Raw genomic sequence first — 19,083 nt, 5'->3', positions numbered from 1 at the left:
GCAGTAGGCCCAAACAGTCAGGACTTGGTCAGTAATTACCAGCTTCCCTAATTTTTGTGCCTACTTCCAATTTGGGACGACTCAGAGAAAGCCAAATATGCTTCCCAAACCAACCACATAGGATACCCCGCTTCCAGTGTCGACGAAGAGTCAAACTCTGTAAAATATTTTAAGAGATCTAAGCCAAATATGAGTGGCCATTGCCCCATGACACAGCCCTCAGGAGCTCCTGAGAACATGTGCCCAAGGTGATCAGACTACATCTTGGTTTTATACATTTTAGGGAGACTTAAGACATCAGTCAGTATATGTAAGATGTACATTGGTTAGGTCCAGAAAGGAAGACAACTTGAAGCAGATGGCTTCCAGGTCATAGGTAGATTCACAGATTTTCTGATTGGCAGTTGGTTGAAAGAGTTGTTACTGTCTAAAGACCTAGAATCAATAGAAGGGAGTATCTAGGTTAAGATAAGCAGTTGTGGCCAGGCACAGTGGCTCACGCCTGTAATCCCAACACTTTGGGAGGCCAAGGCAGGTGGATCACGAGGTCAGGAGTTCAAAACCAGCCTGACCAACATAGTGAAACCTATTTCTACTAAAGATACAAAAATTAGCTAGGCATGGTAGCGTGCGCCTATGAACCCAGCTACTCAGGAGGCTGAGGCAGGAGACTCACTTGAACCTGGGAGGCGGAGATTGTGGTGAGCCAAGATCAAGCCACTGCATTCCAGCCTGGGCAACAGAGTGAGACTCCATCTGAAAAAAAAAAAAAAAAAAAAAAAAGGTAAGGGATTATGGAGCCTAGCGTTCCCATTATGTAGATAGAATCAATAGGAAGGAATGTCTGAGTTAAGGTAAGGGGTTGTGGAGACCAAGGTTCCCATTATGTAAAGGAAGCCTCCAGGTGGCAGGCTTTAGAGATAATACATTGTAAATGTTTCTTATCAGGGTTGATTCTCTCCGGGATCAGGCAAAAGGCCTGAGAAAGGAAGGGAATTATCTTCAGAATGTAGATTTTCCCCACAAGAGACAGCTTTGCAGTACTGTTTGAAGATATGGCAGTACTGTTTGAAGATATGGCAAAAGAAACATAATTTAGGGTCAAATACTTGGATTTCTTTCAGGGCCTGCCATCTGTCATGTGATACTATGCTAGAGTCAGGCTGGAATTGGGTATCTTATTGCTACAGAGAGTCTGTTTTGTCAGTCTTAAGATTTGTTTTAATGTTAATGCTAGTCAGCTTTGCCTGAATTCCAAAAGGGAGGAGGGAATAATGAGGCATGGCCAAACCCCGCTTTCCATCATGGCTGGAGCTAGTTTTTCAGGTTAACTTTCAAATGCTCTTGGCTGAGAGGAGGGGTTCATTCAGAAGGTTGAGGGACTTAGAATTTTATTTTTGGTTTACACCAGTTCTCCCACCTCCAGTTTCCCATGTCAACAACCTACAATCAGAGCATACCTGAAGTCTTCCCCCCTTTTTTAGCATAAAGATTTCCCACTCCCCTGCTTGCCTTTGAATCTTTGCCAAGCAAAGTTGACAGTGGCTGACTCCCTACCTGTATAGTAAGATCTGATTAAATAGCCTCTGCTTGTTTCCATTTGGGCAGTCTTTGTCTATTCTCACAATATTATTAGACAGTTTTATGGTAACAAATCCCCAAATATCAATGGCTTAATACAACAGAAATGTTTCTCTTGCTCAGAGTTCAGTGGGAGTCAGTAGGGCTCTCTGTCCAGTGGCTTAGGGACCCACCTTCCTTCCATATTGTCAAGCCACCATCTCAAAGTGTAACCTACATTGTCATTAAAGCAGGAAAACTGAAGCAAAGTGACTTTTAACTGCTTCAGTCCAGAATTGAGGTATGTTACATCTGTTCATCCAGCTTTGGCAGAATCTGGGAAATGGAGTTGAGTACTGTATGTGAATATAGTCTCTGCCACAGTATATTTACCAAAAGCAATTGGCTAAAGATATACACAATTCCTCCATTTCAGCGTTTTTGAAATCAGAAGATGTAGATTATCTTACAATTGAATTTTTTTTTTTTTTTTGAGACTGAGTCTCACTCTGTCGCCCAGGCTGGAGTGCAGTGGTGCAGTCTCGGCTCACTGCAACCTCTGCCTCTGTGGTTCAAGCGATTCTCCTGCCTCAGCCTTCCGAGTAGCTGGGACTACAGGTGCCTGCCACCATGCCTGGCTAATTTTTGTATTTTTAGTAGGGACGGGGTTTCACCATATTGACCAGGCTGGTCTCGTACAATTAAACTTGAAATGAATATTCAAATATAATGCTTCTGTTATTTCCCCTGATAAATGAAGTGATATTGTTTGATGGAAATAATAGTTTCTTTAAAATAAATCCTGTGTGTTTTTATTGCATATATTTAAATAAGAATTTGTAGCAGAACCATTCTGGGATCCAGTCATTTCCTTTCCTTTTTTTTTCTTTTTTAACTCTCTATTTTGGAAAACTTCAAGAATACAAAAAAGTAGAGAGAAAGGTCAAGGCAGTAGGATTGCTTGATGCCAGGAGTTCAAGACCAGCCTGGGCAACATGGTGAGCCCCTGTCTCTACAAAATAAATAATAAGAAGAAAGAGACTAGTACAGTGAACCCTCATATACCCATTACTCAGCTACAACAGTTTTCAACAAATGACAACTTTTGTCTCATTTATATCCCCAACCCCTTCAGCACACAACCAAATTATTTTGAAATAAATTCCAGACATTATTTATTTTATCCACAGGTATTTTCAACATGTAGTTGATAGAAATATGCTTAAAGTAAGTTTTCAGTTATTTAAACCTAAAACACATTGTCACACATATACCAGAACTCAGTCCTTTCTCTGACCTTTGTGCAGTCAAGTTAGGAGTTACATCAGAGTATAGGACTAGAGAATGAATCTTTCTGGTCCAGCGTTTTCTAATGTATACTGCATGGAATGTGAATCTCATGAAATGTTATGGGGGGAGTTCTTGTCTTGAACTCCTTACCTCAAGTGATCCTTCCACCTGGGCCTCCCAAAGTATTGGGATTACAGGCATAAACCCCCAGGCCCCCATTGTCTTCTCATAATTCCCCATGATTATGTAAAAGAATGAGATGTCCAGCCAGGCGCAGTGGCTCACACCTGTAATCCCAGCACTTTGGGAGGCCGAGGCGGGCAGATCACGAGGTCAGGAGTTCGAGACCAGCCTGACCTACATGATGAAACTCCATCTCTACTAAAAATACAAAAATTAGCCGGGCATGGTGGTGTGTGCCTGTGATCCCAGCTACTCAGGAGACTGAGGCAGGAGAATTGCTTGAACCAGGGAGGCAGAGGTTGCAGTGAGCCAAGATTGCTCCACTGCACTCCAGCCTGGGTGACAGAGCGAGGCTCTGTCTTCAAAAACAAAAACAAAAAAAAAACAGAGAGATGTCCAATTTTGTGTATTATGATCCCATTTTTGTTAATAGTAGTATATGTTAGAATATTCAGTATTAATAGTGATTATTATTGGTTTCCTGTGTCTTATGTAACAAATCACTCTAAACCTGATGGCTTAAAACAACATAAATTTATCCTCTTACAGTTCTGGAGGCCAGAAGTCTAAAATCAAGGCATTAGCAAGGCCAGTTTTCCTCCAGAGGCTCTAAGAGAGAAGCTCTCCCTTACCACTTCCAGCTTCTGTTGGCTGCTTACATCCTTGGCTTCTGACTTCATCATCACATTGCCTCCCTTTTTCTGTGTGAATCAGACCTCCTTCTGCCTCTCAAAAGGACACTTGTAATTGCATGTGGGACTTACCCTGTTAATCCATGACAGTCGCTTAATCTCATAATCCTTAATCACATCTGCAACATCCCTTTTTCCAAATAAGATAACATTTACAAGTTCCAGAGAAGATTAGGAGGGGAAATATCTTTTTTTTGTTTTTTTTTTTTTAAGACAGAGTCTCACTCTGTCTCCTAGGCTGGAGTGCCGTGGTACAGTCATGGCTTACTGCAGCCTCCACCTCCTAGGCTCAAGTGATCCTCCCACCTCAGTCTCCTGAGCAGCTGGGACTACAGCCACGCACACTGCCACACTTGGCTTATTTTTTGTAGTATTTGTGGAAACGGGATTTTGCTGTGTTGCCCACCCACGCTGGTCTTGAACTCCTGAACTCAAGTGATCCTCCCACTTTAGCCTCCCAAAGTGTTGGGATTACAGGTGTAAGCCAGGAATATCTTTTTTTTTTTTTTTTTGAGATGGAGTTTCGCTCTTATTGCCCCGGCTGGAGTGCAATGGCGCCATCTCGGCTCACCACAACCTCCACCTCCTAGGTTCAAGTGATTCTCCTGCCTCAGCCTCCCGAGTAGCTGAGATTACAGGCATGTGCCACCACACCTGGCTAATTTTGTATTTTTAGTAGAGACGGGGTTTCTCTGTGTTAGTCAGGCTGGTCTCGAACTCCTGACCTCAGGTGATCCGCCCTGCCTCGGCCTCCCAAAGTGCTGGGATTACAGACGTGAGCCACCACGCCCATCTCAGGAATCTTTTAAGAGGCCATTATTCAGCACACTACAGTGATTCCCACTCTTGAGGAAGGTGAATTATGAGGGACTTCTACTTTTTTCTACTGTATATATTTATATAAACACTTGAATTTTTCAGTAAGGATGCATACTGTATTTTTTTAACAGCAGAAAGAAGAGGCAGGTTACCTGCATTTGTAAGTTCAAATATTTTTGCACTACCTACTGGTGACCAGGTCCCATTATAGGGAAATGGAAGCAAGTATTTTGACAGAAGCAAAACTATGTTTCTTTTTTTTTTTCTCTCTCTCTCTCTGTCTCTCTCAGAATGATCTTGGAAATGGTAAAATAACAATAATAATAAAGTGATGATTAACTTACAGTTGAAACTCAAAATAAGTGAGATATTAAAAGAATACCTACATTCTATAAATGAATTGCAACCCAGATACTAAAAGAACTGACATGTGAGATTCCGCAGCAGTGTTAATCCTTGAGAAATGGTAGGTTTCACAAGACCTAATGTAGAAAGTATCTTCACTTTTAGAAAGGGCCAGAGGCGAATTCTGCAAACTTTAGACTGGTGAGCTAAATGTTAATCTTAGAAAAACTCGTTAGTAAGCTATTAAATTAATATTTGGGAAAGCTTAGAAAAGAAAATGCTTTAGGAACCAGCTTCCTTCATAAAAATCATATGGTATGTCCATCCTAATTTCATTTACAAAATAATTATATTATTCATGTATTATTATGTTATAGATAGCATATGTGTAATTTTCAGACAATGAAAAGGTTCATCTTTTTTTTTTTTCAAAGTGGAGAAATATGAGCTGCTTGTCATAGAGTTTGATTGATTCATAGCTAATTTAGCAATTGTGCCATGAGAGTACTGATTTATGAGGTGAAGTCATCAGGAAACTACCTCTAGTGGCTGCTGCAGGGCTTTGTCCTGTCTCAGACCTGCTGCAAATATGTATGTGTGTGTGTAAAGGTAAACTGAGGCTGTATATAATTAATTTCTATAAATATAAATTTTAAAAAATTAAAAATGGGTATATTTTTAACAGCTCTATTAACATATAGTTTATATACTATAAAGTTCACTCAGGCTAGGTGGGGTGGCTCATGCCTATAATCCCACCACTTTGGGAGGCTGAGGCAGGAAGGAGGCTTACCTGAACACTTGAACCCAGGAGTTCAAGACCAGCCTGAGCAACATAGGGAGACTTTGTTTTACAAAAAAATTAACAAGTTAGCTGGGCAGGGTGGCATGTGCCTGCATTCCCGGCTACTTGGGAGGCTTAGGCAGGAGGATCACATGAGCACAAGAGGTTGAAGCTGCAGTGAGCTGTGATCACACCACTGTACTCCAGCCTGGGCAACAGAATGAGACCCTGTCTCAAAAAAAAAAAAAACCCTCAGTTTACCCACTTAAAGTGTTTTTTAGTGTATTTACACAGCGATACATTGTAATCTAATTTTAAAACAGAAAATAGGTTAGTTTTATATACAGTACGGTGAATTTTCTTTTTTTGCTTAGGATACATTTGGGTATCTGTTTGTATCTGTGTATTATATAGAACTACATCATTCTGCTGACCACAGTGACTCACACCTGTAATCCCAACACTTTGGGAGGCTGAAGTGGGCAGATCACCTGAGGTCAGGAGTCTGAGACCAGCCTGACCAACATGGATAAATCCCGTATCTACTTAAAATACAAAATTAGCCTGGCATGGTGGCACATGCCTGTAATCCCAGCTATTCGGGAGGCTGAGGCAGGAGAATCGCTTGAACCTGGGAGGTGGAGGTTGCAGTGAGCCAAGATGGCGCCATTGCACTGCAGCCTGGGGAATAAGAGTGAAAAAAAGAACTACATCATTCTTTTTGACTTAGATGTATGTTATATAAACGTACTATGAATTACTTAAACAATCCTCCACTGATGAACATCTAGACTGGTATCAACTTTTGCTGTTATAAATGATGTTGCGAGGAACAGCCTACATCTTCACATACTTGTGTGTATATTCCTTTACTTGTGCGGCATTGTTCCTCTTAATCCTAGTTCAATCTATAAGGTAGATGTTGATAACCACTTTATGTCTCAGGAGTCAGTTTCAGAGAATTAAATGCCCAAGTCCACATTGCTACTAATTAACAGAACAAGTAATTTTTTTTTTTTTTTTAAATATAGATAGGGTCTCCCTATGCTGCCCAGACTGGTCTCAAACACCTGCACTCAAGCAGTCTTACCTTCTTGGCCTCCCAAGTGCTGTGATTACAGGCCTGGGCCACCATGCCCGGCCCCTGAACAAGTACTTCAATCTCATTTTTTGTTGTTGCTTTCCATTACAAGTGCTGTGCTTTTCTAGTACTCACAGGAGTACTGTAAATCCAGCTAAGCCGTTTATGAGATTCATCCACAAGATCCAACCACCTCCCGCCAGACCCCACCTTCAGCAGTGGGGACTAAAGTTTGACGTGAGATTTGGTGGGGACACAGATCCAAACCATATCAGAGTCCCAGTTCATAGCTTGGAAAATAAACTCAGGCATCTGTTCTTAAAGCATAAAGGGACCTTCTGGAATAGTGCTTTAAAAATCCTTTTAAAGCAGAGGAGTGCAGTGGCTCAAGCCTGTAATCCCAGCACTTTGGGAGGCCAAGGCAGGAGAATCACTTGAGGCTAGGAGTTCGAGACCAGCCTGGCCAACACAGTGAAATCCCCATCTCTATTAAACAATACAAAAATTAGCTGGGCGTGGTGGCAGACGCCTGTAATCACAGCTACTTGGGATGCTGAGGCATGAGAATCACTTGAACCTGAGAGGCGGAGGTTGCTGTGAGCCAAGGTCGTACCACTGCACTCCTGCACTCCAGCCTAGATGATAGGGCAAGAGTCTGTCTCAAAAAAGAAAAAAAGGCTGGGCGTGCGATGGCTCACTCCTGTAATCCCAGCACTTTGGGAGGCTGAGGCAGGCAGATCGTGAGGTTAGGAATTCAAGAACAGCCTGGCCAACATGGCGAAACCCCATCTCTAGTAAAAATTTTTTAAAAAGTTAGCTGGGCGTAGTGACGGGTGCCTGTAATCCCAGCTATTGGGGAGGCTGAGGCAGAATTTGCAGTGAGCCAAGATCATGCCACTGCACTGCACTCTGGGTGACAGAGTGAGACTCCATCTCAAAAAAAAAAAGTTAAAGCAACAATACCCTTCTAAAGAAATATTGAAGTCTGATTTGTAAAATTTAAAATTTGATCCACTAGGTAAAGTTGTTAATGAGAGGTTACCTGCTTTATTGTTCACTTAATAATCCCTAGTATTTGTATATATGCTTTATATGCTTACTAAAGAACTTTTTTTTTTTTTAATCATCATAGCTACTACTTGAGGTAAATCTAGGTTATAGGCTAGGAAATAGGCATGGAGAAATTAAGTAGCTTGTCCTGAACCCAGAGTAATCCTTAATGGAGTCAGAACTATAACCTGAATCTCTTAACCCCTGTATCAATGGACTTTTCCTCTAATACATGGTACTGCTTTATTAACCACTTTATAGCTTTCCTTTCTTTCTTTCTTTTATAGAGTTAATTATTTATATTGTAAAGAATTTTAACAGTTCTGGGGACTTCCTTGAAGGATCATTTTCACTTTTGCTCAGAAGAAAGCTCTGGATCTATCAAATAAAGAAGTCCTTCGTGTGGGCTACATATATAGATGTTTTCATGAAGAGGAGTGAAAAGCCAGAAGGATATAGACAAATGAGGCCTAAGACCTTTCCTGCCAGTAACTATACTGGCAGTAGCCGGCAAATGTTGCAAGAAATTCGGGAATCCCTTAGGAATTTATCTAAACCATCTGATGCTGCTAAGGCTGAACATAACATGAATAAAATGTCAACTGAAGATCCTCGACAAGTCAGAAATCCACCCAAATTTGGGACGCATCATAAAGCTTTGCAGGAAATTCGAAACTCTCTGCTTCCATTTGCAAATGAAACAAATTCTTCTCGTAGTACTTCAGAAGTTAATCCACAGATGCTTCAAGACTTGCAAGCTGCTGGATTTGATGAGGTAAGAATGTTTTAAAGACAAAAGAAAGAATTCTTCTTACCTTATGCTACATAACACTTTTTGGGTGATAACATGCCAAAATGTTTCCTTTAGGATAATTGAACTGCGTATACACATTTATGTATTCTATCAGCAAAGAATGTTATGTTTATAATTCCATCAATTACTATAACAAAATAATTGTTATTTCTTTAGTTTCTTCTGTGATATGTATCACTAAATTCTGGAGTTTCTGGAATTTAAAAGGCCAGGTCATGAAGTCAGAATGGAAGTGCAGTTGAAGAAAGCCACAGGTGAGGGTAGGGGAAGGACATCTGTTTGTGTGAAATACAAGCTTGGTGAACTAAGTGGCTGTTGGGGAAATGATAGTTCCAAGGATATGAAATTTAACTTTATAGTAGGGAGAAAGAATTATAGTTATAAGTTTGTGTAAGCAGTTGTGTTCTCAGGCCCAAATCTTAAATTCACAAAAACTAACAAAATTTCACTTCCAGCTAACTATGCCAAGTCTTTAATATTTCTCTTCGGAATTCATTTTGAAGTTTTTTCATAACCCATATATTTAACCCTTTCATTTAGGTTATTAATAAAATTTGCTTCTTATGATAACATACCTTGTAAGCATGAATATTTTAGGTGTCAGGAGTCATTTCAGACACATATTGGCAATGTAAAATGTAACTAAATGTGAATAATCAAAAGTTAGGCCGGGCGCGGTGGCTCACGCCTGTAATCCCAGCCCTTTGGGAGGCTAAGGTGGGTGGATCACCAGAGGTCAAGAGTTCCAGACCAGCCTGACCAACATGGTGAAACTCTGTCTCTACTAAAAATACAAAATTAGCTGGGCATGGTGGTGCATGTCTGTAATCCTAGCTACTTGGGAAGCTGAGGCAGGATAATCGCTTGAACCCAGGAGGCAGAGGTTGCAGTGAGCCGAGATCGTGCCATTGCACTCCAGCCTGGGCAACAAGAGGGAAACTCTATCTCAAAAAAAGAGTTAATTACATTTTTCAAAATTATAGTAATTTTTTTCTGATTGCAAAAATATTACCTATTCTCTGTTAACAATTTAAAAGTGTAAAGAAGCTGAAAATTATATTTAGCTTCACTGTATAAAGGTAACGACCCTTAAAATTCCTTCACTGTTTGTTTTTTTGTGTTTTTTTTGGTGACTGAATTTCCATAAATATCTCTATTTAATTTGAAAAATGAGAACCTAAGTATGCATTATAGTAAAGGATTTGAAAAGGGAGATTTACAACTAAACTAGAAGGAAAAAAATTTTTATTTTTTATTTTTTATTTTTTTTGAGACGGAGCCTTGCTCATGCTGGAGTGCAGTGGCGCGATCTCGGCTTGCTGCAACTTCTGCCTCCCGGGTTCAAGCGATTCTCCTGCCTCAGCCTCTCGGGTAGCTGGGACTACAGGCGCCCGCCACCACGCCCGGCTAATTTTTGTATTTTTAGTAGAGATGGGGTTTCACCATATTAGCCAGGCTGGTCTCGAACTCCTGACCTCGTGATCCGCCCGCCTTGGCCTTTCAAAGTGCTGGGATTACAGGCGTGAGCCTCCACACCCAGCCAAAAAAAAAAATTTCTGGCATATTCTATTTACTTTTTTGATTAATATTATTTTCTATCATTTTTATTTATTTATTTATTTTTTTTTTGTGACGGAGTCTCGCTCTGTCACCCGGGCTGGAGTGCAGTGGCCGGATCTCAGCTCACTGCAAGCTCCGCCTCCCGGGTTCACGCCATTCTCCTGCCTCAGCCTCCCGAGTAGCTGGGACTACAGGCGCCCGCCACCTCGCCCGGCTAGCTTTTTGTATTTTTTAGTAGAGACGGGGTTTCACTGTGTTCGCCAGGATGGTCTCGATCTCCTGACCTTGTGATCCGCCCGTCTCAGCCTCCCAAAGTGCTGGGATTACAGGCTTGAGCCACCGCGCCCGGCTTATTTTCTATCATTTTTATACTAAAGTGTTCTAAAAATACTGGATTTAGACCAGGAAATAGAGAGAGGAGGAAGAGGGAAGGACTTGGGATAATGTTTTTCTGGTTAGTATTTGGAGGATTAAAGAAATGACTTGAGTGGAGATTGTCCCAAGCACTTTCTTTCTAATCCCTTAGCCAAAAGGCAAATAATAATTATTGATCTTATTCTTTCCTTTTACATATTGCTAAGCAAAGAGAAGTTATGAAATCACATAGCTATAAAAGCCCCGAGTGGTAATGTGTTATGTCAGATAAGTCACCCAGTAATACTTATTTATGGAGCTCTTACTGTGTGTGCACCCCACCCATCAGTCAGGATAGTGAATCATACCAGACATGGGCTATACCTTTAAGGTAATTAAAAGTTCTTTCTAATAAAGACAGTTTTAAGAAATCTAAGGCATTGGTCATTGCTCTATTCATTATTGGTAATAATAACAATAACTGGTTTGTATTACAAAGATATGTTTGTGCTTTTTTTTCATTGAAATGCTACTACACAAATGATAGCTTTATTGTAATTACACATTCAAACTGTCACAAGATTGCTTTACTGAAAGTATTTAGACATTCATCATAGCTCATTTGTCCAAATAATGAAGTATGGTATTTTTTATTTATTTTATTTTATATTTTAATTAAAAAGTAAACTTTAATGTCAAAAATGCAAACGTGGGAAGGGCAGAAAGATCACACACGAGGCTGCCCCTTCACACTTGGAGGGTTGCACATCGGCCGGACAGAGGCGCTCCTCACTTCCCAGACAGTGGGGCAGCCGGATAGAGGACTCCTCACTTCCCACACTGTGAAGCAGCTGGGCAGAAGTGTTCCTCACTTCCCAGACACTGCGGAAGTATGTTGTTATTTACACCAACGGTGATATAAAGAATCTGGCAGTCTACTTCTCCTTCCTTGAATCACTCATTCTGGTAGCATCCCATTATATTGTAGAGTTTATCTTGTTCAAGATCCTAACTTGGTATTTCAAAATTATTATCTAGTTTTCACTTCATTCTTTTTATCATTTCAGAAACCCTAACCTACTCCTTTTATTAGCTAGGCCAAGTTCAAGATAGTGCCTTTTTTTTGAGAGTATGTTTCTGGTGACCCTGTACAATTAAAATCTCAAATATTTCAACATTGATTTTCTCACAGGAATAAATGTTAAATAGGATTGATGCATTCTTGGAGCACATAATACAATCACTGGGGTATATTTTTGCTTATAAGCATGAAAAACAAAAGCATAATTATGTGGTCATATTTTCTTATCACATAAGACTTCCGGCCAGGCATGGTGGCTCACGCCTGTATCCTAGCACTTTGGGAGGCCAAGGCGTGTGGATCACTTGAGGCCAGGCATTCGAGACCAGCCTGGCCAACATGGTGAAACCCCAAGTCTACAAAAGATACAAAAAAAACATTAGCTGGGCCTGGTGGTGCATTCCTGTGGTCCCAGCTACTTGGGTGGCTGAGGTAGGGGAATCATCACTTGAACCTGGGAGGCAGAGGTTGCAGTGATCTCACTCCAGCCTGGGTGACACAGCAAGACTCTGCCTTTAAAAAAAAAACAACTTCTGGCTGGGTGTGATGGTTCACACTTGTAATTCCGGTGCTCTGGGATGCCAAGGCCAGGAGGATTGCCTGAGGCCAGGAGTTCAAGTCCAGCCTGGGCAACATAATGAGACCCTGTCTGTACAAAAAAATTAAAAATTAAAAATCAGCCAGATATGGTGGCATATGCTTGTAGTCCCCAACTACTTAGGAGGCTGAGGTGGGAGAATCACTCAAACCCAGGAGATTGGGACTGCAATGAGTTATGGTTGGTTGCACCACTGCACTGCAGCCTGGGCAACAGAGCAAGACCCTGTCCCTAGTGGAAAAAAAAAAAAAAAGACTCCCATTCCAGAGTTACTGATTTGAGCGTGCTTTTTTTCACACTGGCACTAACACCTCCACTTAATGAATGCTTGATGTTTCTATAGATGTAAAAAATATTTTAAAACATAGCAATAAATATTAAAATATAAAGGTTAGCATAGTAATCACCAAAATCACAAGGCAGAAATTCTAGTGCATTTAACAAGAATATGGGCCAGGCGCGGTGGCTCACATCTGTAATCCCAGCACTTCAGGTGGGTAGATCACTTGAGGTCAGGAGTTCGAGACCAACCTGGCCAAAAAGGCAAAACCTTTTATATATTAGCTAAAAAAATATAAATTAGCCAGGCATGGTGGTGGGCTCCTGTAAATGGCAGCTTCTCTGGAGGCTGAAGCAGGAGCTTGAACCCGGGAGGCGGAGATTGCAGTGACCTGAGATCATGCCACTGCACTCCAACCCCAGGCAAGAGCAAGGCTCCATCTGAAAAAAAAAAAGAAAAAGAAAAATGATTCCCACAATATTGGAAAAGGGTAGTGGGTGATAATTTTCTTACCAACAGAGGTGTTACTGCTGTGTAATAATAGCATAAATACATGTAGAGTTCACTTGACTTAACCAGTTTTAAAATTGAACACTCCCTGATTAATTTTAACCTGGGTGATTTCTATTATTTTACATTTGCACATACTTGGTTTAACAACAATCTAAATAATAATGCTTTTAGCAAGATAGTGATTCAGTTTATATAATTACGATTAGCTCAACGTCTTAAAGATTTCAGAGCCTGGGACTCTTAGGAAAGTCTTGAATTTTACTTCTTGGCAACATGATCTAGCACAGGTGTCATATCTGTTGCCTAGGAAACGAGGTCGAGGAAGGCCAGTACCTAGATCAGGCAGGCATGGCAAAATTTTTATAGCAACCCTTGTTGCTTCCAACAAAATCAGTAACTTTTTCCAAGAAAAGGAGAAATGACCTTGGGTAGTCAATAAGTTCTTACCACATCCTTTCTTTGGTTGGTTTCACATTCTTCTCTTATCATTTCACATAGGAGGATCATCTGTCAGTAGCCTGTTCACCCGTTAGTCTTACTAAGCCATTTCTCATTTAAAAATGTCATTTGAAATGCTGAATCCTCTAGGACAAGTAAGTAGTTGCCTCCCTCTTGAAAAATGCACGTCAGCATACTCTCTGCATGATACTGAGTAATTTATGTTTACATGAAACATAAAGTACAAGGAGTGGAAGAGAGCAGCCAACATTTTAGCTCCAGGCACTGTGCTTGGTACTTTACGTGTTTTCTTATTTAAACCGCACATCAACCCTGTGAGCCTATTACAGGCAAAGAAACTGAGCCTCTGAAATGTGAAATAACTTGCCAGGTGTCACTCTACTTTACAGAGCTGCTGGAACTCAAACCCACATCCGTCTGATTCCAAATTCTCTTTTTTTTTTCATCTTACTATATGGCCTCCTGAAGTCTTCATCACATGATCATATATAGTCTAAGTATCTTCTTTTGTCTTATATTTGCATTCCTGTAATATAGTTCTCTGAAAACGTAATCTGTAAGAGGAAAAGAGCCAGAACTACTATACACAACGGCAGTGTGCTTAATAAAATACTCATATAAAAAGTCGTGTTTTGTTTTTTTTTGTTTGTTTGTTTTTGTTTTTGAGATGGAGTTTTACTCTTGTTGCCCAGGCTGGAGTGCAGTGGCATGATTTGTACTCACTGCAACCTCCACCTCCTGGGTTCTCCTGCCTCAGCCTCCCAAATAGCTGCGATTATAAACATGTACCACCCAGACAATTTTCTATTTTTAGTAGAGATGGGGTTTTACCATGTTGGTCAGGCTGGTCTGGAGCTTGTGACCTCAGGTGATCTATCCACCTCGGCCTCCCGAAGTGCTGGGATTACAGGTGTGAGCCACCACACTAAGCCCAAAAGAGTTGTTTCTGATGTTTTTATTACTACCTTTTTAACAATCTGATAGTCTCTGATTGTTTATATAAGAATTAGAAGGCTGGGAGCGGTGGCTCACGCCTGTAATCTCAGCACTTTGGGAGGCTGAGGTGGGCAGATCACCTGAGGTCAGACCAGCCTGGCCAACATGGTGAAACACTGTCTCTACTAAAAATACAAAAAATAACCCAGGCATGGTGGCGCACGCCTGTAATCCCAGCTACTTGGGAGGCTGAGGCAGGAGAATCGCTTGAGCCCAGGAGGTGGAGGTTGTAGTGAGCCAAGATCGCACCATTGCACTCCAGCTTGGGCAACAAGAGCGAAACTCCATCTCAGAAAAAAAAAAAAAAAGAATTAAAAATAATCAGAATCATGTTGCTATGATTGTACCCAAAGAAGTTGTTAATCCTAATTCAAGCCAACAATGGTGTATTGAAAAAATAAAAATTTAAAAACACTTTTAAGAAATACGTTAATCCTAGAAGGAAATAGAAATATGTTACTTAAAGATGAAAATGCTAAAGAAACATTTGGAAGATTAGAGGGTTTTGTTTTCTTTCTTTCTTTTTTTTTTTTTTTTTTTTTCCCAAGACAGCATCTCGCTCTGTTGCCCAGGCTGGAATACAGTGGTCATCTCAGCTCACTGCAATCTCCACCTCCCGGGTTCAAACAACTCAAACAATTCTCATGTCTCAGCCTCCTGAGTAGCTGGAATTACAAGCATGTGCCAGCACACCCGGCTAATTTTTGTGTTTTTTTGCAGAGACTGTGTTTCACCACGTTGGTCAGGCTGGTCTCGAACTTCTGGTCTTAAGTGATCTGCCCAACTCGGCCTCCCAAAGTGGCTTGAGCCACTGTGTCTGGCCTGTTTAAGTTGAGATTTTGTGTGGGGTTTTTAGTAACTACAAACAGAATATTAATATCATGGTTTGGGGCCCTGTTCTTCATAATTATGGATTTCTCTAGTGGAACTCATAGTGTTCTTTCCCTTGCATTATTATAAGATTGAAATTTTGTTTCTTTTTTTTTAAACTTCATATCAGGATATGGTTATACAAGCTCTTCAGAAAACTAACAACAGAAGTATAGAAGCAGCAATTGAATTCATTAGTAAAATGAGTTACCAAGATGCTCGACGAGAGCAGATGGCTGCAGCAGCTGCCAGACCTATTAATGCCAGCATGAAACCAGGTGATTAACCAAATATTTTATTGTCTCATCTCTTCTTTTTCTGTGTAGCTTAAAAATACTGAAGTCTATCAAATCTTTCTTCTTAGAAATTCTAAAAGCATCCCAGTAAATGAAAGTCTCAAATTAAAATAATGTTATAATGTTATCCCAAAATGAATTTAAGGATGAGGTCCTCACATTTAAAAGTTAAAAGATAATTCTGGTAAGCAGCAGTCTAGATTAAGATCTATTTGATTGGTAATACTGCAGCGGAAATAAATCTATTTTCCCTCCAAATCCTATCATTCAGACTACTCTTTTTTCTTTTTATACATTTTTTTCATATTATGAGAGTAAAATATGATCAACATAGAATATTTAGAAAGCAAATAAAAACATTGTTGTTAATAACAATATTTTGCTGTATTTTGTTTCCCAGTCTTTTTTCCTATGGGAAACCGGAATAGGTTTATCTATGCATATTTTGATTCTTGTTGTTTAAGCAAAAAATGGGATCATACTAAAACCTACTTTTTTCACTTAATATACCATGTACAATTTTACTTGTTATTAAGTTTTCTACAGAATAATTTTAATAGCTGCATTAAAATAGACTTATTTGCTGACTGCAGTGGCTCACACCTATAATCTCAATACTCTGAGAGACTGATGCGGGAGGATTGCCTCAGCCCGGGTGATCCTGCCACTGCACTCCAGCCTGGGCAACAGAGCTAGACCCTGTCTCAAAACAAACGAACAAACAAAAAAGATGTATCATATACTTTATTTAACTAATCTCCCATTTTTGGACATCAGCTTTGTTTCCTTTTATATTTGCCATTATAGACAGCACTGTAGTAATTATCCTTATAGCTAGATCTTTGTGTATACCTAATGATTTCCTAAAAGTAAGTTTTAGAAAACTTAAAAAACGTTAAGGCTTTTCATAGATATTGCTGTCTAGAAAGGTAGTACCAATTTATTATTTTATTTTTTATTTTTTTGAGATGGGGTTTCACTCTGTTGCCCAGGCTGGAATACAGTGGCATGATCTCAGCTCACTGTAACCTCTGCATCCCAAGTTCAAGCAGTTCTCCTGCCTCAGCCTCCCAAGTAGCTGGGATTACAGGTGCCTGCCACCATACCCGGCTAATTTTTTGTATTTTTGGTAGAGACGGGGTTTCCATGTTGTCTCAGCTGGTCTCAAACTCTTGATCTCAAGTGATCCGCCTGCCTTAGCCTCCCAAAGTGGTGGAATTACAGGCGTGAGCCACCGCGCCCAACCAGTAGTACCAATTTATATTCTCCCTATCAGTTTCCTATGAGAATGCCTATGTTTGTAAAGCCTCGGTATTATTATTTTTGTCTGTTTAATGGTTATAGAAACACTGTTTTATTTTACATTTGCATTTCTTTGATCACTGCATTTGTTTATTGGTTTGTTTTGGTGTTTGTTTATTTGTTTTTGAGACTCACTCTGTCACCCAGGCCGGAGTGCAGTGGTGCGATCTTGGCTCACTGCAACCTCCACCCCCCGGGTCTGAGTGATTCTCCTGCCGCAGCCTCCCGAGTAGCTGGGATTACAGGCACCTGCCACCATGACCAGCTAATTTTTGTATTTTTAGTAGAGATGGGGTTTCACCATCTTGGCCATGCTGGTCTTGAACTCCTGACCTCGTGATCTACCTGCCTTGGCCTCCCAAAATGCTGGGATTACAGGTGTGAGCCACCACTCCTGGCCTATTAGTTATTTTTTAATTGCCATTTTACCTCTTTTAATTTTGTCTTTTTTTTTTTTTTTCCTTTGAGACGGAGTCTTGTCACCCAGACTGGAGTGCGGTGGTGCGATCTTGGCTCACTACAACCTCTTCCTCCCGGGTTCAAGCAATTCTTCTGCCTCAGCCTCCAGAGTAGCTAGGGTTACAGGTGCACACCGCCATGCCTGTCTAATTTTTGTATTTTTAGTAGAGACGGGGTTTCACCATGTTGGTCAGGCTGGTCTCAAACTCCTGACCTTGTTATCTGCCCACCTCAGCCTCCCGAAGTGCTGGGATTATAGGTGTGAGCCACTGCACCTGGCCTGTCTTTGTCTTTTAAAAATTGATACCCGGCACAGTGGCTTACGCCTGTAATCCCAGCACTTTGGGAGGCCAAGGCGGGGCGGATCACCTGAGGTCAGGAGTTAGAGACCAACCTGACCAACATGGAGAAACCCTACTAAAAATAAAAAATTAGCTGGGCGTGGTGGCACATGTCTCTAATCTCAGCTACTCAAGAGGCTGAGGCAGGAGAATTGCTTGAATCTGGGAAGCAGAGGTTGCAGTGAGCTGAGATCGCACCATTGCACTCCAGCCTGGGCAAAAAGAGCGAAACTCCATCTCAAAAAAAAAAAAAAAGAAAAGAAAAAGAATTGATTTATAAGAGGGCTATAGTCATTCTTCCTATTCAACACATTTTTATTGATCATCCACTGTTTCAGGCTCTTTGTTCTGCATTGGGTAAGTACTTGCCCTTTTGTGGACCTTACCTAGTAAGGGAGATAAAATAATCACCCAGATACCTGTAGAATTACAGCTATATATGGTGTGAATGAAGAGAGGAGAGTTACGTGGTACTGTGGACTCATATAATAGTGGGATTTTTTTTTTTTTTTTTAACCGCATCAAGAAGATCAGAAAAGCCCTTCCTAACAAACTGGTAATAAAGCTGGTATCTGAAGAAGTACAGAGTTAGTGGGAATGGGATTAGTGAGTGTCCCTATGCATGGCTGCTTTGGCAGATTTTGATGCCACAAAAAAAAATGAAAATGCTTGGAGCACTGAAAACAGGATTGTGACATGTGACTGGAAAAGTCCATAGGGGACTGACTCTGCATAGGGGCCTGACTCTGTTTATTAATTTTATCCTAAGAGCAGCAGAAAGGTGTAGAAGTGTTTCAGGCAGGGTAATAACATTATTAGATTTGTATTTCAGAAAGATGGCTGCAGTGGATGAGAATGGGTTAGAGAGGAGCGAGGATAGATATGAGGACAGGTGTGATAGGAAACACAGTAGTTTGTGAGGGTAATTTGGACTTGGGCAAAAGCAATGAAGAAAATGAATGAATTAAGAGGGATGGGAGTGGTAAAATTGACAAGGACTTGGTAATAGATTACATATGGTGCGTGATGATAGAAGGGGATAACTCTTAGGTTTTTGGCTTAGAAAAATAAATGGATGATAATACCTGACATTAAGAAAGGGAATGTTAAAAGAGAATAGAATTTAGGTGGGAAAGATTGTAAATCTGGCTGTAGTTTTCCAAGTGGAGATGTCAAGTAGGGAGCTGGGTGTGTATGTATGAGCCGGGCATATGAAATAGGTCACCTAAGGGATGTTACATAGATCAAAATAATAAGATGGCCTGCAACCAAGCTTATTATTTAATAGCTAGTAGGAAGGGGTAAACCTGCAAAGGGGACAGAGAAGAAATAGGTGAAAAGGAAGAAAACCAGTAA

General features: G+C 40.6%; 1 protein-coding gene across 6 annotated transcripts in view; it reads left to right on the top strand.

The window, feature by feature from the left end:
• The window catches only part of LATS1 (large tumor suppressor kinase 1), a 57,814-nt gene that overhangs the window by 7,755 nt on the left and 30,976 nt on the right, over positions 1 to 19,083 (top strand). For 4 of the 6 annotated variants that reach the window (XM_002808396.4, XM_077999509.1, XM_077999507.1 and 1 more), the window contains 2 exons: positions 8,092 to 8,579; positions 15,460 to 15,607. In XM_002808396.4, the coding sequence (XP_002808442.3) occupies positions 8,232 to 8,579; positions 15,460 to 15,607 (496 nt within the window). In that variant the 5' untranslated portion in view covers positions 8,092 to 8,231. Of the gene's footprint in view, positions 1 to 4,831; positions 5,011 to 8,091; positions 8,580 to 15,459; positions 15,608 to 19,083 lie in introns of those variants that run through there. The other 2 variants (XM_077999510.1, XM_028847199.2) reach the window with 2 other exon arrangements.

This window comes from Macaca mulatta, chromosome 4 (genome assembly GCF_049350105.2).
Source record: "Macaca mulatta isolate MMU2019108-1 chromosome 4, T2T-MMU8v2.0, whole genome shotgun sequence".
In the NCBI taxonomy this organism is placed as follows: Eukaryota; Metazoa; Chordata; class Mammalia; order Primates; family Cercopithecidae; genus Macaca; species Macaca mulatta.
Note: the sequence above shows the minus strand (reverse complement) of the source record. Positions and strands in the feature narration are given on the sequence as shown.